General features: G+C 44.4%; 1 protein-coding gene across 6 annotated transcripts; it reads left to right on the top strand.

Annotated features, from left to right (window-relative positions):
- Positions 1–641: 641 nt before the first annotated feature.
- On the top strand, positions 642–19,629 carry SEC22C (SEC22 homolog C, vesicle trafficking protein). Of its 6 annotated transcripts, none has more exons than XM_057706496.1 (7): positions 642–891; positions 7,447–7,655; positions 9,639–9,802; positions 11,891–12,070; positions 15,532–15,650; positions 16,875–16,940; positions 19,077–19,629. In XM_057706496.1, exons 2-7 carry the CDS (start codon positions 7,474–7,476, stop codon positions 19,275–19,277), a joined length of 912 nt encoding a protein of 303 aa, XP_057562479.1. In that variant the 5' UTR covers positions 642–891; positions 7,447–7,473; the 3' UTR covers positions 19,278–19,629. The 6 variants fall into 6 exon arrangements, with proteins under 6 accessions (XP_057562479.1, XP_057562480.1, XP_057562482.1 ...); XM_057706497.1 differs by lacking the exon at positions 642–891 and adding an exon at positions 1,092–1,233; XM_057706499.1 differs by lacking the exon at positions 642–891 and adding an exon at positions 1,129–1,146.
- The last annotated feature ends 1,078 nt before the right edge of the window (positions 19,630–20,707 follow it).

The following is a 20,707-nucleotide window of genomic DNA, read 5'->3' as shown; positions in this document are numbered from 1 at the left end:
CTCTCTTCTCTCTAGTGGCTCTCGCTCTACTCCTTTACTCTCTAAACTCTGAGTTTCTTTCCTTTCTTTCCCTTTTTTGGTGGCAAAATATACGTAACATAAAATTTACCATTTTAACCATTTCAGTTCTATGACATTTAATACATTACATTGTTGTGCAACCATCACCACCATCCATTTCCAGAACTTTTTCATCTTCCCCAGCTGAAATTCTATGCCTATTAAACAATTGCCCATCCACCTCCCCTCACCACACCCCCACCCAGAGTTGGTTTTCATCCTTCAAGGAGCCTTGCTGCAGTCCACACAGAGTTCTTTATACATCTCTCTGTCTGAAACACTCTTCTTCGCTTTGCCTAGTTAGCTACTACTCATCCAGTGTCACGTTCTCAGGGAAACCTGTGCTCCTCTCGAAAGAGCACATAGCTCAGTTTGGGTACTCTCACTCTGCCCTCCTCTCCTAACATAGATTTTAGTGTCAGGAGTCACTCGCTGTGTCTGCAGTGCCTGGCACAGTGTCTGGTTCGCAGGAGGTGCTCGAAATGTGTTGAATGAATAAATGGATGAACACTCCTTTCTAATTCCCCTTCAGCCTGTCATCCGTCTGTGAGTACGTCCGCCCCCCAGTTTGGGGTGTGTCCCTCTGGGGTCGGACTTTGGCACCTCATCCAGGCTGGCAGGAGGCTGTGCTCTTTGGTTTGCCTATCTCGGGCCTCCCGCCCGGCAGACAGCTGAACCCACGCCCCGGGCGTGTCGCGCCGTCACGCGGAACCTCCCTGCCTCGACACGTCAGTCCAGTTCGCTATCCCGGCAGGAACTGAGCTTAAACCGCGAAGCCTCCTCGCATCTCCGGACGTGGGAATTAGCGGCTTGGACCTCAAACTCACGCGGGTGAGAGCCGGGAGATGGGAGGAAAGTTGGGAGGCGCGCCGCAGCCACGCCCCGTCTCCATTTGGGTCGCAGCCCTTTAAGAACCAATTCATTCAAGACTCCGCTGGGACCGGGCAGTGGCGGCGCACCAGGATTGGTCGGTTCGGGTGTGGGTGTTGCTCAGCAGCAGCGAATGAAGGGGTAGGGTGGTGGTTCAAGGCTGGCGCATGCGCACCGCCGCCTACCTGCGCCTGGGCCGCCGGCGACCGGGGCCAGGTCCGCCGGGTGGGCTAAGGTTGCGGAGGAGGCGGAGGGTGGCGCGGCGGGAGGGCGCCGACTCCCGGAGGCCGCGGTCTGGGCGAGGTGAGGGCTGGCGGACGGAGGCGGGCTCTGCGGTCCGTTAGCCGAGAGCAGGCGGGGTCGGGTGTGGCGCAGGGCTGGCCTGGAGGCGGAGGCACCCTCCCCACCCCCCCGCCGGTCCCGCCCAGCCCTCAGGCCCGGCTGAGCTCTCCAGGGCTTCCTCCGGCTTCCCGAAGTCTTCTGCCCGCCTTTCTGACGCCGGCTGCTCTCCTGACCCCCGGACAACCCGAGGTGCGCGCCTGCGGGGACCCTCGGCTGCCGGATGCGGGTCGAGCGCTGCCCCCAGTGGGAGGAGACGGGGTGTGTCCAGAAGATAGAGGGGGTGATTGTTTCCTTAATTATCCACCCACCTCCCGTCAGAGTGTTTTAATAACAAACTTCCCTTAGCGTGCCGATATTGTAAGACTTGGTTTACCCAATACTGGGTGCACTAGACCAGCTTTTCTGAACATCAGATGTCGAAGGTGATGAACGTTTGTGTCCGTTATAGGATTACATCTGGATCTCCCGAGCCAGAAGGATTAAGCACTCCGGTGCTTAATTAGGTTTGTAGACATCAAAGCCACAAAAGTAACTGGTGAAATTTGTGACATGGTCAGAAAAGTAATAAAGCTCAGACGGTGGATAGGGTAAATCTTCACTGAATTTTACATTTAAGAAAGGAATGAATTCTGACGGAGATAATTTTAGCAAAATAAAAATGTATATAATTGAAAGTGCTTTAATATTGCTAAGTAGAATTAAATTGACATAACACTTTGCTATGGAAAATACATTTTAGACAATGTTGTTATAGCTCTAAGAGTTTGTGTTTACAACACAGAGGACATCTTGGGGTCCCAAAGCTTTTTAGAGATCCACGGGCATCCAAAGATGACTGATGATCAGAGAGGAAAACCAACTTATCCAAAATAATACAATGAGTAAGGAGCAGTTGTAACTAGTGTAACCCTAGGCCTTGGTTCCTTTTATTAATAGATCTCTGATTAGTTCTAAGTATTAGTGCTGCAGGGGAAGGAATTGTTTTAGCACAATAGAGCAGCTGTAATCCCAAAGTTGGATTTAGAGAAGCAGAGTGTAGTGGAAAGATAATAGGCTTTCCAGTATTTCGAGTAAGGAAGTTTTGGATGGAATACTGGCTCTACCACTTGAGCCTCAGAGCTACAGTTTTGCCATCTGTCCAGTTTAGATTATGCCTATCCCATAGATAGTTATGAGCATTAAATAACATTATCAGTGTAAAAGTTCCTAGCATAGTGCCTGGCATATAATAGCTGCTATCAAATTCAGCCCCCTACTCTTCTTAGCTTCTAACAAATGACAGACTTGACCTCTACCCTCCTCCCTACCCCATCCCCAAGCAATGCAGAACCGAGGCACTTTTTTTTTTCAAGATTTATTTTATTATTTACTTATTTATTTTATTTTTGGCTGTATTGGGTCTTCGTTGCTGTGCACAGGCTTTCTCTAGTTGTGGAAAGCAGGGGCTTACACTTCATTGTGGTGTAGGGGTTTCTCATTGTGTTGGCTTCTCTTGTTGTGGAGCATGGGCTCTAGGCGCGGGGGCTTTCGTAGTTGTGGCATGTGGACTCAATAGTTGTGGCTCGCCGGCTCTAGAGTGCAGGCTCAGTAGTTGTGGCACGTGGGCTTAGTTGCTCCACGGTATGTGGGATCTTCTCTGCTCAAGGCTTGAACCTGTGTCCCCTGCATTGGCAGGTGGATTCTTAACCACTGAGCCACCAGGAAGCCCCAAGGCACTTTCTTGAACTACAAATGAGGTAACCAGTTCTCAGGTCCTGTGTCTGAGAACTCTATTTTTTCTTCTGTATTTTGGATTTGAGGAGTGGATAATGCCTTGCCGTGAACCCTTGCATTTGAATATTTGTGTGCCAGGTAAAACTTGTTTTGCTTGTTTAAATTACTGTTTTGCAAGGCCTGGTTGTTTAAGGCTGTTTGTCTCTCCCTTTCTCTCTCTCTTTTGGAAAGAGGAGGAGAAGTGTGTGTGGTGGGGGTTTAAGAGAGGTTTAAGGGTGCAGGGATGAGAAGAAACCAGTGGGAACAAGGTGCCTGCGAGCTAAGCACAGTCTTTTGCCAGTAGAACAGGGATAATCTATGACATGAGCAGTTTATAAATAGATGCTGAGAAAAGGATTTAGGAAATGGCAGAGGCAGATTAAAATATAATTTTGAAAAAACCTAATAGTAACTAGGGTGCTATATTTGATTACTACTTCAGTTTCTATTTTTAAAAATTTCCTTTATATAAACCTCTTTTTCCATCTCAAAGTAGAGATTTATCATGGAAAAGTTACTAGTTTTAAAACTTAATTTTTTAATAAGTTTCATTAGTTTAAAAGTTTTTATCGAGAGCTTCCTAGAGTGTGCCAGACATGGTGCCAGGTTACAGGGTCCACTGGCCTGTAGAAGGAGCTAGTAAGACAGATTTGTATGTCTGTGTGAGCCTTTGTCCTTGTGTAATTGTTCTGTAACTGTGGCAAGATTTTCCAGATTCATGCCGCTGCTTTCCTGTTTTTTGTTTGTTTTGTTTTGTTTTAAAGATAGAATTTTATTTATTTATTTATTTATTTTTTGGCTATGCTGGGTCTCCGTTGCTGTGCGCGGGCTTCCTCTAGTTGTGGTGAGCGGGGGCTACTCTTTGTTGTGGTGCACAGGCTTCTCAGTGCGGTGGCTTCTCTTGTTGTAGAGCACCAGCTCTAGGCACAAGGGCTTCAGTAGTTGTGGCATGTGGGCTCAGTAGTTATGGCTCACAGGCTTAATCGCTCTGAGGCATGTCGGATCTTCCCAGATCAGGGCTTAAACCCATGTCCCCTGCATTGGCAGGCAGATTCTTAACCACTGCGCCACCAGGGAAGTCCCTGCTTTCCTGTTTTAAACTAAATACTGGCTATCTGCAAGTTGCTTTTATTTTAATGGATCCAGAGAGTATAGTACCTTCCAGTTTAGAAATGTCAAATAGTTATGGAGCTGCTCCTTATAAAACATACCCTTCAACATTCATGCATAAATCATCAAAATTACAGTTAATTAGCATAAAAGATTATTGTTCTACTAGTAGAGATATTTTAAAATGACATTTAAACATAAAAAGCAAGTATGAGCATAATTTAAGTAAGTGATATAAAAACCTTGTCAATTGTTTTTTTTTTCCATTTTTATTTTAAAGTTATTATACTGACCAGAAATTGCAGAGAGAGTACAGAGTATGATTGATAGATTGTATGACAATTTCATGTTTAGTTTTAAAAGAAACTGCCACACTGTTTTCCAGAGTGACCGTACCATTTTACAGTCCTACCAGTAATGTGTGAGAGTTGCAGTTCCTGCGCATGCTTGCCAGCATTTGATATTGTCGCTTTACCATTTTTTAGCTGTTCTAATAAGTATGTAGTATCATCTCATTGTGATCTTAAGTTGCATTTCCCTTAGCAGCTAGTGATGCTGGACATCTTTTCATGTGCTTATTTGCCATCTCTGTATCCTCTTTGGTGAAATGTCTGTTCAGTGTACTTTGTCCATTTTCTAACTGAATCATTTGAGAGTTCTTTAAAAATTCTAGAGTCCTTTATTAGGTATGTGGTTTACAAATGTTTTTTTCCCAGTCTCTAGCTTATCTTTTCATCCTCTTCACATGGACTTTTGCAGTGTAAAAGTTTTTACTTTTGATTAAATCCAACTTACTGTTTTTCTTTTATGGATTGTGCTCTTGGTGTCGTATATAAGACCTCTTCCCCTAAGTCCTGAAGGTTTTCTCCTATGTTTTCTTCCACTTCTGTGGTTTTACGTTTTACATTTAAATTTATGATGTATTTTGATTTCCTTTTTATGTAAGGTGTGAGATTAGGTCAAGATTCTGTTTTTGCTTTCCTCCTTTACCCCCTCCTCCTTCCCTCCCCCTTCCTCCCTCCCTTCCTTCCTTCCTTCCTTTCTGTCTATAGGTATTCATTGCTCCAGCGCCATTTGTTGAAAAGACTTTCCTTCCTCCATTTAATTGCTTTTGCATCATTGTCAAAAATCATTTGGCTCTTCTTGTGTAGGTCTGTTTCTGGGTTCTGTATTCCATTTCATTCATCTCTGCCAATACCACACAATCTTGGTTACTGTAGCTATACAGTAAGTCTTGAAATAGGATAGTGAGGTAGAGTCCACTTTATTCTTTTTCAAAATTGTCTTAATTATTTTAGCTTCTTTGCCTTTCCATATAAATTTTAGAATAATCTTATCTAGATCTACAAACTATCTTGCTGATATTTTTACAGGAATTATATTAAACCTGTGTATCACTTTGTGGGGAGAATTGATATCTTTACTATGTTGAGTTTTCCAATTCATAACATGGTATAGCTCCTCATTTATATAGGACTTCTTTGATTTCTTTCAGCAATGTTTTGTAGTTTTCCGCATACAAGTCCCATACATGTTTTGTCAGATTTACACTTAAGTATTGCATTAAAAAAAAGTATAGCTTTATTGAGATCATTTTTTTTGGATGAGTGTAAATGGTATTTTATTTTTAATTTTGGTTTCTATGTGTTCGTTGCTGGCATGTAGAAAAAGAATTGATTTTTGCATGTTGATCTTATGTTCTGCAACCTTGTTAACTCATTCCTTTTAGGAGGTTTTTTTAGTAGGCTCTTTGGGATTCTCCATGTAGACAGTTATGTCATCTGCAGACAGGAGTAGTTTTGTTTCTTCCTTTCCTATTTCCTGAGACTTTTCGCATTTTTATCCCTCAGTAGAAAGTGTGGGGAGATGGGACAAATGGGCTGAGTATGGTCTGTTGCTTGGTAGACTAATTTTTCTTTTTGCCATCTCTTAGTTTTATACCATTGCAGTTTCTTCCTGCATAAAATGGGAATAGTCATGCGTTCATCCATTACAGATATGGTCTTTATTCTTAGAACTTACACTTATGTAGTGGAAATGATAAGTCAGTAACAGAGAACAAAGTGGTAGGTTCTCTGGGAATTAAGAGGAGGTAAAAGTACTTCTAGGAGGGTGTATTGGAGACAGTCCTTGGTATGGATTTGGATATTGGGAGATTTGAGGGGTGTGGACACAGGCGAAGAATGCAGAGAGGCACCGAGGTGAAGAGTGTGTGTGTACTCTAGGGGGTCCTGTTTCCTACTGCTCTTGGGAATTGAGATGCCACATTACATCCCTAGCATCCTTTGGAAGAAAAGTCCACCAGTGCACATACCTGTTAATATCCTATCCAGGTAGAGGACCTGACAATAGAATCTGTGATACAGGGTGTGCAGATGCATGGAAAGATGCATTAAAGCTGTAATAGCCACCTCACTAGTCCCTGGTTCCAGGGCTGCCATGTGCAGATGTGCAGGTTATGCCCTGTACCAGCACCCGCAGAGTTAACAGATGGGGGCTGAAACCCAGCTAGGCTCTGCCAGCAGAACAGGTTCAGGGCTCTTTCCACCCTGAGAAGCACCTTGTTCTAATTTGCCTCAGGCTCCAGGAAGCCTCAGAATCTGTTTTCTTTTGTTTCTTAATGGTGCTCACATACAGTGGTTAAAACTTGAGTATCTTACTGTAATATAATTTGCTCCATGACTTCCTTTAGCCATCTGTAGGAACTCAGTCATCATTTTGAAGACTGGCTCTGTGGCAGTGTAGAAATTCAGGAGGACATACTATCCTCTCTGTTTGATTTTTGCCTTCTGCTTTCCTTGCCACCGGCTTTAGGTTAGATGCTCAGAATCCCTTCACTTCAGGTGAGGACATGGCAAGTAAACTGCTCAGCGCCTACCTCGCCGGGTGACCTGAAGTGCACAGGTCACTGGACCCCATCCCTGCTGCATCAGTGTCAGGCTCTTCCTGTCCCTTTGGGGCCATCTTGCTAGCTGTGTCGTGCTCCCCACTGTCACTGCTGCTGCTTCTGAGCCGTTCTGGTCCTGCTTCCTCAAGTCTCTGTACCCTCATCACAGTTGGTTTAATTCTGGAAATGGAGAGATTCATTAGAAGGAAAAGGAGGATTACAAGTGAAGAAGAGACAGGGACGCTAATGGAGGGAGGACAATTAGGAGTGACATAGCGGTAGAGGGCAGGGAAATAAAAATCAAAGCCACATTTGCATTTGTGGTGGTGGTGCGGGTGAAACAACCCAGAGTGAACATTTCAAGGACGGGGGCATCCGTGGCTCACCACCAGGCCCTCAGTAACAAGGTGACCTTCTTTCCTCAGGTGTCCTCATGACTCCTCTTGCGGACCATGTCCATGATCCTTTTTGCCTGTGTGGTTAGGGTGAGGGATGGACTGCCCCTCTCGGCCTCCACTGACTTCTACCACACCCAAGATTTTCTGGAATGCAGGAGGCGGCTCAAGACTTTAGCCTTGCGGCTGGCCCAGTATCCAGGTCGAGGTTCTGCAGAAGGACGTGACTTCAGTATCCAGTAAGCAAGCATGTTCACTCTTCCAGAACATCAGCCCAGTTTTGGGTTACTCTTCACCACACGTGGAGGTGACATTATGCTGATCACACTGTGTTAAAAGCAGGTTTCACATCAGATAGCGGTCCAAGGTTATGTGTATTTACAATAGAATCAAAGGGGCTCAAGCACTGTTGCCCCAACTCCTGCCTCTCTTTTTTAAATAATTAAATTTTTTTTATGATTCTTTTTTTATCTCCCATTTTATTTTATTTTATGTATTTTTTTGACATACAATAAACTGCATATATTTAAAGTGTACAATTTGATATTTTTTTAATAGTTAATTTTTATTGGAGTATAGTTGCTTTACAATGCTGTGTCAGTTTCTCCTGTACAGCAAAGTGAATCAGCTGGCGGAGCGGCCGGGAGCCTTGGGAGGCCCGGGTCACCCAGTCTTCATGCCTCTAGTTTGGTAGCTTTTTCTGCATTAGGTGCAGGGGTGGAAAAAAGGTGAGTCAGGAGGAGATACTGGATTAAAACGTCAGGAAAGGAAAAGGGCGACAGGGAGGAAGCCAAGAAAATAAGAAAAAAGGCTTCTTGACTTAGAGTTCTTTGCCTGCAGTGTTTGCTTTTTAAATTTTTTCACTTTTTAAACAGATGTTAAAGTAAAACATTTTTACGTGATAGGAACAGGGGAGCAAAAGTGGGCACAAGTAGGTCCCTTTTCTCAAGGAACTCGAAGTCTAGTGAGGGAACAAGAGAAACATATAACTGAATATAACCCAGTGGGACACATGCTCTGGTGGAAGTGGGAATCAAGTGGTTGCAGTAATCATGGTAATAAGAGCTAACATTATTGAGTGTTTCCCATGGACCAGGCGCTATTCTAAGGGCTGTACGTGGCTTGTAAGGTAGATAATGATATTATACCTGCTTTACAGAGGAGGACACTGAGGTTAAGCAACTTACCTGAGGTCACACTGGTAGTAGATGGTAGAGCCAGGATTTGCGTGGAGGCAACCGGGCACCAAGGCGTGCTCCTCGTGTGTTGTGTCATTTCTTATTCTAGGGCTTAGAGCAGAAACCCGTTCTATGGAGGGATCGGGGCAAGGCAGGTTTGGAAATCTCAGAATAGTGTGTTATAGATTTTACATCATCGTTTTCCGGGATTTGGGCCTTTACTTCCCAAGTCCTTTTCGCTCCCCTTGAATAGTAAATTTTTGATTGACCTGATAAGGTGGGCTCCTTTTAGGGGAATTTAATCTGAGAATCAGGAAAACAAAAGGAAGAGTCCAGGGCTAATTCCAGGCTTGCTGGTGGTGTCAGGTGAGAAGGGGCATAGCCTGAAGAGGGGTCCAGACGGCAGGCACGTGAAGTTGTCACCCTGGGGTGTGGGCTCTGGGTGCTCAGGAGCAAAAACTGAGCTGTATCTGCCCGCATCTGCAGCTCCTTTCTCTGGGTGCCTGAAGCCACCTTCCGTGGTGGTCCCTTCCTCATCACGCTGTGATTATCTAACATTCTGTGTGAACTTTGGGCTGTACCTCAAATAGAAAACCTTTTCTCTGATTAAAAAAAAAAAAACCAAACTAAAACAAAAACTATCACTTCAAATGAAGTTCTGGGTACTTAGTCATTTTTTGAAAAGTAGAATATAAAATGTTCTACTCATTTGTATTTTGACTTAAATATTCAGTTATTTTCACAGAGGAAACTGAGACTTTTTTTTCTTACAGGTGAGTGGTCCCATAGCTTATTTAATAATAAATAAGTTAGAGTGATCACACATCGTCAGCGGCAAATGCTGCTATACATTTTAGAGGAAGTATAAGAAAGGCACAGTCCCAGGCAAGTCTAGCTGAAGATACGATACCTATATGCAACCAACAGCTCTAGGACTGTTCAAGGCCCAGCAAGTCCAGAGTTGAGGCAAAGTGGTGTCTGGGTGCGGGGTGTGAGCCCATGGGTCTGTGCCCTGGTAACGTGGATGTCACTCTTTTGTTCCAGTTTCTCTTCTTCGAGGGATGTGGCCTGCATGGCTATCTGCTCCCACCAGTGTCCAGCAGCCATGGCCTTCTGCTTCCTGGAGACCCTATGGTGGGAATTCACGGCTTCCTATGACACCACCTGCATTGGCCTAGCCTCCAGGCCATACGCCTTTCTCGAATTCGGTTTGTAACCCCCTTTTGTATTTACTGTTCTCTCTTGTGGCATTGTATGTGTAGAATTTCCATTTTGGATTTGGCTGTGACCATCAGGGAAAACCACTGGAGGTGCTGTAACATGTCACTGGAGAACAGCCTCATCCCATGAGATCTCACAGCAGTAGAAGGAGCCCGCAAGCTTGGAGATTTAACCCTCTGGCTTTTTGTCTCTCCAGAGCCTGGGACAAGGTGGAAGTGTGGTGAAACCTGTATCTTATTCTGGAGCAAGGGTCAGCAAACTGTGGGTCAAGGGCCTGTTTTTGTAAATAAAGTGGAACACAGCCGTGCTCACTCTGTTACTAACGGGTTGTCTGTGGCTGCTTTTGCCCTTCTCTGGCAGAGGGGAGCCATTGTGATGGACCATCTGGGGCATATAAACCTAAAACATTGACCCTCTGGCACTCTGAGAACACTCTGCTGACTCCTCTCTAGAGCAGCGCTACTTAAGGGTGGTACGTGGATCCATTCTTCCAGCGTGAGGGACATACAGAGAGTAGAAATAAGAGTTTAGAAATTATTTGCAGGTTTTCTTTTTTCTTTTCTTTTCTTTTTTTGCCACACCGTGCAGCATTCGGAATCGTAGTTCCCTGAACAGGGATTGAACCCGTAAATACCCCCTGCATTGGAAGTGTGGAGCCCTAACCACTGGATGACCAGCGAGGTCCCAAGAGTTTAGAAATTCTTACAGTAATTTGACACGGCTGCAATATTTTCAGTTGTATTTGATCAAAGTATCTGTCTGCAACCACCATTTAGAAATAAGAAAAAACTGGTCCTTCACTCAGAGGTTTAAGAAGCACAGCTCTGCAAGAGGATACTTTTCTAGGCCCTGCCAGAGAGGCTGTGCAGAGGCTCAGGGCTTTGAAACATAGCAGGGTAATTATAGCGTATGCACGGTTTCTGTCAGGTGTGATTCAAGACATTTTGAGCTCCTGGAGAAGAGGAATAGAGGTGGAGTTGGGGGACATTCCCTGGTCTCCGTGTAAGTTGCTGTGGTCCCCGTGATGCTCTTGAATGAGGGGCCGGCAGCATTTGGTACACAGGATCAGGTGCCGGGCCAGCACCTGGAAGTGTGGCCACTTATGCATTCTGGAAGCTACTGGCCACATCCCCTCATGTGGTCTATGGCTGGCCCATCAGCCATGGGGCCAACACCCTCTTCTGGTGTCACCCAAAGGTGCTGGGGAACTCCCTGGTACTCAGGCCCCAGCCTGGTAGGCCTCTGACATAGATCATGAGTTCTGCCCGAGTCTCCCTGTGAGGACTGGTCCAACTGCCACTCTCAGCCCCCACTTTTGCTTCTGAGGAGGGTCCCCAAGCAGACCACAGCTACAGCAGCCCTTGGCTGTTATTTGATTGGCAGCTGGTGGACCTGTGTTCTCTCCCCTCATCTCTGCATGCACCGTCCTTCCAGAGCACTGGGCTCAGTCTCACAGGAGATCCTCCCAGCATCATGTTTGCTCATTGTCAAGTGAGAGTAGAAGATAAGTAGAAGTACGTGGATGTTAGAATTACGCATGATTTTGCTTTGCCAATATGTGTGAGACTTCACTTCAAACACATATTAAAAACTGGGTAATGGATTAATACTAATATAAATAAAAGAATTAAAACCAGTACCTTTTAAATATATGATCCTAATTTGCACAACATATTCACATTCATTTGTAATTTTTTTTCACATGCCTTTTCTTGAGATAATCAGGTCAAGAATGACTGTCCCCATTTTTCAGTCTTAAAACTATTCTGTGAATGGCCCAGGATTGTACTAAGAGTTGTGGCTGAGCTCAAACTCAAGCCTCTGTCCCCTGACTCCCTTGCCACTGAAGTTCTGATGGACAGACTGTCACATTTTAATTATTCTGCTTTGAAGAGATTGATGAGGCCAGGCCTCATATGTACTGATCATTTGACCTTCGTGTGTAGTTGACGCTCTTCAGAGTCTGGCTGAGTACTTATTAGCTTGCTTAGAAACGTAAACTTCATTGTGTACATCTTGTCTTATAACATCCATTGTGAGGAAGACACTCAGCTTGGGTTGCTCTCTTTTCGCAGACAGCGTCATTCAGAAAGTGAAGTGGCATTTTAACTATGTAAGTTCCACCCAGATGGAGAGCAGCTTAGAAAAAATTCAGGAGGAACTCAAGTTCCAGCCCCCAGTGGTTCTCACTCTAGAGGACACGGATGTGGCTAACGGGGTGATGAATGGTCACCTACCAATGCACTTGGAACCTGGTAAGTGGCCCGCTGCTCTCTGATCATGAAAATGAGTTGAGATTGTGTATTTTTACACAGTGACTGTTTTACTAGCAAGGTGTTTGGGTGGGGGTTGGGGGGTGGTGTATAAAATACATGGGGAAAAATATGGGCTGATCTTGTTTCCAGGTGGCTATTGTAAAAAACTTGACTGCCGTGACAAGTGAGTTGATCTGAAGAGAGGCAACTCTTCTGATAAAAGTCAGGAGAAGAGTGACTTGGCAGGTTGTTTTCTTGACCAGGGTGAAGTCTGCACATTTAAATGGTGTAAAGGAGATTTTCATTCTCTTTTGCTGAAAGTCACTTATTGAACTGTACAGATTTTTTTTAAATAAATGTATTTATTTTTATTTATTGGCTGCGTTGGGTCTTCATTGCTGTGCGCAGGCTTTCTGTAGTCACAGAGAGTGGGGCTACTCTTCGTTTTGGTGCATGGGCTTCTCATTATGGTGGCTTCTCTTGTTGCAGAGCATGGGCTCTAGGCATGTGCGCCTCAGTTGTTGCAGAGCGTGGGCTCATTAGTTGTGGCTCATGGGCTCTAGAGCACAGGCTCAATAGTTGTGGTGCACGGGCTTAGTTGTGCCTCGGCATGTGGGATCTTCCTGGCCCAGGGATTGAACCTGTGTCCCATGCATTGGCAGGTGGATTCTTTTTTTTTTTTTTTTAATTTTTAATTTTTCACAATAAACTGCATATATTTAGAGTGTACAATTTGGTATCCCAATCTCCCAATTTATTCTCCCCCAACCCTCCCCGCTTTCCCCATTTGGTGTCCGTATGTTTGTTCTCTACATCTGTGTCTCTATTTCTGCCTTGCAGACTGGTTGATTTGTACCATTTTTCTATAGTCCACATATATGTGTTAATACGATATTTGTTTTTCTCTAGGTCCATCCATGTCTCTAAAAATGTCCAAGTTTCATTGCTTTTTACAGCTGAGTAATATTCCATTGTATATATGTACCACATCTTCTTTATCCATTCATCTGTTGATGGGCATTTAGGTTGCTTCCATGTCCTGGCTATTGTAAATAGTGCTGCAATGAACATTGGAGTGCATGTGTCTTTTTGAATTATGGTGTTCTCTGGGTATATGCCCAGCAGTGGGATTGCTGGGTCATATGGTAGTTCTATTTTTAGTTTTGCAAGGAACCGCCATACTGTTCTCCATAGTGGCTGTATCAATTTACATTCCCACCAGCAGTGCAAGAGCGTTCCCTTTTCTCCACGGCAGGTGGATTCTTAACCACTGTGCCACCAGGGAAGCCCGAACTGGACAGTTTTGTACATTCTCTCTCTCTCTCCTTTTTTCCTTTGACAGTGAGTCCTTATCTCATCATTTAGTGAAACATTACAAATCTCCACCGAGAAACCCCCACTCCTTTTTTTTTAAATTAAATTGATTTATTTATTTTGGCTGCGTTGGGTCTTTGTTGCTGCACTCGGGCTTTCTCTAGTTGTGGTGAACGGGGGCTACTCTTCATTGTGCTGCGCGGGCTTCTTAGTGCGGTGGCTTCTCTTGTTGCGGAGCAGGGGCCGTAGAGCGCAGGCTCAGTAGTTGTGGCGCATGGGCTTAGTTGCTCTGGGGCATGTGGGATCTTCCTAGACCAGGGATTGAACTTGTGTCCCCTGCATTGGCAGGCGGATTCCTAACCACTGCGCCACCAGGGAAGCCCAGAAACCCCCACTTCTTGATAGAGGAAGTGGAGGGCTCTGGGGATGAGAGTGGGCAGGGGCCAGAGCAGGGCTTCTCGACCTCTCACTCTCTGCTTCTCTGTGGGACCCCAGAACATCCCTGTATGCTTTTGGATTTCCGAGTGCTTATCTGAGGACTGAGGTGTTAATGAACGTGCTGGCAGTGCCCTGGAGTCCTGACTGAGTCTGGCATTAACACCAGTAGCCACTCAATGCCTAGCACATACCAAGGCATGCCTTTTTGCATTCCTTGTTTACCGTTGCACACAATTAAACCAATCTTTAACTAAAGTGGATGTTTACATTCTGAGACTTCTGTAATGGTGTAAAAACTGAATCCTTCCCTGGAAGACAGAGCCATATACACTATAATCATCTAATTACTTTAACCGTTTTATACCAAACTCTTGCTTGCATTTTGAAAGTGATGTATTACAGCTGTTCACATTTTTGGCTTAACTTTGTGTTTCGATGTGATCTGTTTCAACCAGTATATTCCTGGATTGGCTCTTATGCCGTTCAATAAATTGTTGTAATTTATGTTGGGATTGAACTTAACTTTTGTGGAAGGAAGACTGGCTAATCAGACCCCAAGCTTGTCTTTTGCTGAATCTGAAGACAGGGTGACTTTGTAATGTATGTTTTGTTTTTTAACCACGTAGACAAGAGGAGCAAATCCAGAAAGTGTCAACTTGCCTATCTTTCTAGGACGTTTTGCTGTGGTTTGACTCCCCCTGTTGTCCCAAAGCTAGAATCCTCACAGGTAGCATGCACTGTTCTCGTAGGAACTTTGAATCGCTCAGTGGAAACGCTAACGCACTAATAATAGGCCTCAGTTGGGTTGTGGCTGCATATTTGTGTGTGTGTATGTGAATGTGGGAAATGTAAGGACAAGAAAGGTTGATGTAAAAGGAGCATCGCAAGCGAATGGGCGGGACACCAGTAGATTGTGTGAACCAGAATCAGTTTCAGCCGTTGTCTTTAAAGAGAGAGTGATCATTAGTCCTAATTAGAGTCCCAGAAACAGCTTGTAGCTGAAATAAATCGTGTCCCTCCTCTTCCCAATAATTTTGGGATTTAAAAAATTGCATTTGCTGTGCATTGCTCCAGAAGCACACTTGACACTGAATGTTGTCCTTGTCAGAAAAAGAATGGACCATTTTTATAAGCTTTTGTAAAGCTGAGGATTGAGGTGTGCCATAGAAATGCTTCAGGATTTGACAACCAGTTTACAACGAAAGCCATCAACTGCTTTAAATCAGGATTTCTCACCCTGAGCCCTGCTGACAGTTTGTACTGGAAACTCTTTGTTTCGGGGGCCTGTCTTGTGCATTGTTGGATGCTTAGCAGTCACGGCCCTTCCCCACTGTAGATGCAGGTAGCACCCTGTCCCTGGCGGGGACAGCCCAGAGTGTCTCTAGACATTGACTGAGGGGCCATGTTGTCTCTGGCTGGGAACCACCGTTTTAAATAGAAAGGAAATGAAGCACCTGAAAAATCTGTGCTTGCCCAGAGAGGGGCCTCTTTCTGGGAGAAATTCACCTTGGATTCCCAGATCCATTCTGTCCTTCAGTTCTTGCCTTTTCCCCCTCTAACTACAGCTGCTTTTTAAATTAATATGTGTGCACTTGTGTGTTTAACATAATAAACCTTTTCATGAGCAGAGGTCTAGTGAATGTGCGTGTTCATTTTTCTTTCATATGGAAATTATTGTCATTAGACACTTCTCTTTTTTCATGGCGAAGCTCCTAATTTCCGAATGGAACCAGTGACAGCCCTGGGCGTCCTCTCCCTTATTCTCAACATCATGTGTGCTGCTCTGAACCTCATTCGTGGAATTCACCTCGCAGAACATTCTTTACAGGTGACCTTTTCTGTACAGTTTAAATTGAAAGACACGATGGAAGAAATGGGTGGGGATATATATTATTTATAAGGTTACTATGCACTACGCTTTAAAAATTGAAGTAAAATTTTTACTTCTTGTTTTATTCTTTGTCATAAGTTGAACAAATATGAAACTTGCTCTTTTGTATCTGTTCCTGAGAAGCCAAAGGGGCCTGCTGGGATATTGGTGAGAAATGGAAAACTTGCAACAAGGACGTCAGGCCACTTCATGGCCCTGGGGACCCCAGGAATCACTGCAGGGGCCGGATTGCTCATCCAGGGCAAAAGCTTGACTCTTAGACTTTAAGGTTCAGGCTCTTTTCTCCCCATGGGGAGAGCTGTCTCACAGTGTGATTTATATCATTCAGACACCAGCCTCCTGGGGTCTTTGTCAAAAGAACTGTATCACTACCAAGTTGATTTGCCAGGCTGCTCATCTCGAAGCAGCTTCTACATCAATGCTTTCTAAATATTATTTTAAAATTTTGAAGTATTTCAAACACTTTTAAAAAAAGTATGGTACCATTATGAACATGAACAGATAGATGTTTTAAAAATAGAGCCATAATGCTCACACCCAGGCACGTGGTGGCTAAAGTCTGAAGCGCAGCTTAGGTCGCATCTCAGGGGGCTTATGGAGACCAAGGTGCCTGGGGAGCGGCAGCAGGCCTGGGCCGTGAGTGGTGGCTTCTGTTTCTCCACCCCGTCTGTGGCCGGTGCGTGGTGTGATTCCCACTCTTACTGTTTACGGTGACTCGTTAGCAGATACCTACCGAGTATCTGTGCACCCTAGAATAGGTGCTTGTTGGTCACGACATAGTCCCTGCCTTGGGGCACAGAGCAGAGTGTGGCAACACCACTAAGGAGGTGGCCATACCTGAGGGTGGAAGGAACTGGGGAAAGCTTAGTACTGACAGATAAGCTGGATTTTGAGAGGTGGCGGCGCTGGTGGGGGGGCATTCCAGGTTGAGGGCTCAGCACACACGTGTGGGCACTGGAGGGCGCTTGGTGTGTCCAGGGCGTTCAGAAGGATTTCGTGTCACCCCCTGGTCTGATGCGTGAATAGGGGCTTATTTCTCAGCCAGCCAGGGATTTTGTACTGTCAACCATACCAGACCCAATGCGAAGTAAAGTGCTTCATGTCATAGTGTTTCGTGTCTTCTAAATATTCCTTTTTTTGTGTTGCTTGTATTTGTCTTAGGTTGCACATGAAGAAATTGGAAATATTCTGGCTTTTCTTATTCCTTTTGTAGCCTGCATTTTCCAGGTGGGTGAAACGTTGATGTTTTAGTGAGTGGGTTAAACCCACGGCCTTATTTTGTTCTGTTGGAACAATCAACAAGTTTCTAGATCCTGCTTTTGTTCCACCAAGGCCTTGGTTCAAATCGTGGACAGTACCAGCCCTTAGTGGAATGACCCTCCACCCATCCTGTCCAGTCCTCTCATTTTACAGAAAAAAGACCTTTGGGCTCAGAAAGGGAAAGCCACTTGCCCTAGGCCGCAGGGCCTTGGACAGTGCAGGACAGAAACCAGGAATTTGGGCTGGGCCCCCAAGAAGTGAAGGATGAGATTGTGATGGGGTTGGGTTGGGCCTGACCAGTGTGAGCCAGGGTGCTGCCCCGTGCTCCTTGTCAGGGCCTCCAGGTACGAAAGTGTCCTTCTGCAGAAGTGATACCTGTGTATGTGTGGGTTTTTTTCAAACACACGACTAGGTAAGAAATTTGTTGTTTTTAATAGTAATATCATCTGAGTCAAAGCTGTCCTTAGGAAATGAAACAAAAATTATAACACTAACTGTAGCACTTTGATTATTAGTTATTTTCAAATAAGCTGTGTACTTAAAGAGTGGAGTAAAAAGGAGCTTTTGAATCTCCTGTAGGCAGAGTTAATTCTAGTAAAAACCTGACGCTGTTTCCTCATCCTCCAGAGGGACTAGGATTTTAGTAACTCTTCTGCATGTTTAAGCTTCTTCCTCTCTTCCTCCTCCCTCTCCTCTTCCCCCTCCCCCTCTTTCCCCTCCCCCTCCTCCTCTTCCCCCTACCCCGCTTCCTCCTCCCCCTCCTCTTCCTCCTCTCCCTCCTCTCTGTCCTCTCCCTCCTCTTAAGTTCTGTTCTCAGGGCACTTCCACTCTCTTCCACATATATTCTAAATGGCCCATTTTAAAGAATTACCTGATTATGCAAAAAGAAATTTTCAGTCCAACATTGAAAATGCACTCATTTTTTAGAAAACAAGTCTCCAAGACCTTGGGTGTTGTGAGGAGAAGTTTCCTGGAGCCTGTATTTCAGGGCTGCAGGAATCTTACAGTTCCATCTTCATCCCCTCAATTGCAGTCTTACTTGGATAGCTGTTTCGATGGGGAACTCTTTCCCTCCTCCTGTAGCATGAGCTTTTGTCAGATTGCTCTGTGTTTTGTTAATGTGCCTTTCTTTTTTTTAAACATTGAACCAAAAAACGATTTCCACCTTTTGCAGAACAAGAATGGCCTCTTTCTGTGTGATAGCCATACAGGAAATATCACTCTCCCTTCTGTGAGATCTTTCCCTGAGTCAGAGATGATTTTGAAGACATAACAAGGAGTCTGTCTAGGGAACAGTGGTCGCCTATGCAGTTGTAACTCAGGAAAAGCTAAAATAGTGAACGCATGGCTTCTCTGGGCAGCTTCTCACCTGTTATGATCCCCCTGAAGGAAGAATTCATTTGGAGGCCAGTCGATCTTGTTAGAGCATCCTGGCCTGGCTGTCTGCCCCTGACCTGCATCTTTTCTTTCTCTACAGGACAGCTTGGGCATTTCTGTCTATATTTCTTTCTTTTTTCTTTTATAAATTTATTTATTTATTTTTATTGGCTGTGTTGGGTCTTCGTTGCTGCACACAGGCTTTCTCTAGTTGTGGTGAGCGGGGGCTACTCTTTGTTGCGGTGCAAGGGCTTTTCATTGCGGTGGCTTCTCTTGTTGTGGAGCACGGGCTCTAGGCATGCGGGCTTCAGTAGTTGTGGCACTTAGGCTCAGTAGTTGTGGCACACGGGCTTAGTTGCTCCACGGCATGTGGAATCTTCCTGGACCAGGGATCAAACCTGTGTCCTCTGCATTGACAGGAGGATTCTTAACCACTGTGCCACCAGGGAAGTCCCTCTGTCTATGTTTCTTACCTTCTTTCAGGAGTGCAGTGTTCTAGTTCCTCTTGTGACATTTGTTTCACTTTTCTTCTCTCTTCCAAATCCCCACTTTCCTCCAATAATTAACAGCAGCTGATCCAGTGAGTCCAAGCTGCACTGTGACAAATTCAGTTTAATAAGGTAATGTGTGTGAAGTGACACTGCGTGGCAGGTACGCTATGTGAATCTTGCATCTGACCTTGGCCATTTTATCTCTGATGGGACGTCCTCTTTGGTGTCGTTTCAGTGTTATCTATACCTGTTCTACAGTCCAGCCAGGACTATGAAGGTGGTGCTGATGCTGCTCTTTATTTGCCTGGGCAACATGTACCTGCATGGGCTGAGGAACCTCTGGCAAATCCTCTTCCACATAGGAGTGGCTTTCCTGTCTTCACATCAGATACTGACGCGGCAGCTTCAGGAGAAACAGTCTGACTGTGGAGTGTGAGGATGACGTCTTGGGATGAATGGAGGCTTTGATTGTCTTATGAGTGTCATCGGTGTTTCTCTTTTTGCTTCTCGACTTCACCTCAAGTTTCCATCCTTAAAGTTCCTTTCAACCAAAGCAGACTAATCCCGAGAATTGAGATTTTTCACAGGTGCAGTTGAAAGCGTGAGACTGTTTGACACCCAGTCCCAGTTTTGTGCTGAGGGTGACCGCAGAACCTCCAGTTCAGCACGTTTACTTCGGACAGCAGAATCTGGGGGCTCCTTCGGAAAGAGCATTACTGGAAGACCAAAATGGACGTATTTTGGTCTTTTAAATTGAGTGATGCAATAAACCACTAGACTCAAGAACAGTAGTTTTAAGTAATTGGCAGTCGTCTCTGAGGAAGCACTTAAAAATCCGTATCAGCTTTTCAGTCTAAATGTGACTTGGTTAGTTTTTTTAAGAGGGTCAGTACAGGGTGAATTAAAAAGTTTAAAAAGTGGTTTGTAACTATAATATAGATAAATTTTGTTTACATTTTTTGATAACATAGGTCTGATATGATACCTTTAGAATATTTAAATATATTTTGGATATAAATTGAACATATCTTCACTTAGGGTAAGGACAAACTTAAGCTGAGAAAATGGTTAAGAAAGCTGAATTTATTTAATTTATATGTAACCTTTTATGGTAGTGGGATTGTAGGGATACAGAAGTGGTTTGTCTTTATCTGCAGGGTATATCTGAATATTTTTAAAGCTGAGTAACCAGTGCTACCGGATCATTAGCTTACAAGCATGAGCAGAGATGAGAATATCAGGACTCCTTGCAGTTGGCCACAGACTAGAGGAGGCAAGGCACACAGAGTCATATGGTGGCACTTTGCAGTCACAGGTGGGAGAGGCTGCTGTCATCTGCCTTGTAGGTGGCAGCCGAGTGCCTGTCACTTCAATCATGTCATTTAATACTTGACCTCCCAAGTTAATTACTCCTCTATGCCTTTCCCAATCATCTTAATTAGATTAAGGGCCTCATTTTTTTTTTATGGACAAGAGTTACGTGTGTGTTAACTTTTTTAGAGCTTTATAGCTTATAAAGCTTTATCATTAACGCTGTGCTCTGAAAAGTTTTTCTCTCTCATTGTCAAAACATTGACTGATTATAGTTTTCCCAAATTTAGATCTGAATATGATCCCTGAGGCCTCTAGAAATTTCAGACTGGATTGTCCAGTACCATTCAGGAGGCCATTTTGGAAGTTTGCCCTTTGGATCGTTCTTGGAAGAAGTCTGGAATCTGAATAGCTCCACCGCAATTGCACTGAATGCTTTGGGTTGAATTATGTGATCTTGATAAATTAAAAAATCCTGTTTTGATAGTTTTTAATAGTCGGAAGCTATTGCAAGAGTTATTGAGCAGATGGGGAAAGCAAGGATGTCATTTTAGG

This window comes from Hippopotamus amphibius, chromosome 13 (genome assembly GCF_030028045.1).
Source record: "Hippopotamus amphibius kiboko isolate mHipAmp2 chromosome 13, mHipAmp2.hap2, whole genome shotgun sequence".
Taxonomy (NCBI): domain Eukaryota; kingdom Metazoa; phylum Chordata; class Mammalia; order Artiodactyla; family Hippopotamidae; genus Hippopotamus; species Hippopotamus amphibius.
The sequence above is the reverse complement of the archived record's forward strand: the minus strand, read 5'-3'. Positions and strand labels throughout refer to the sequence as shown.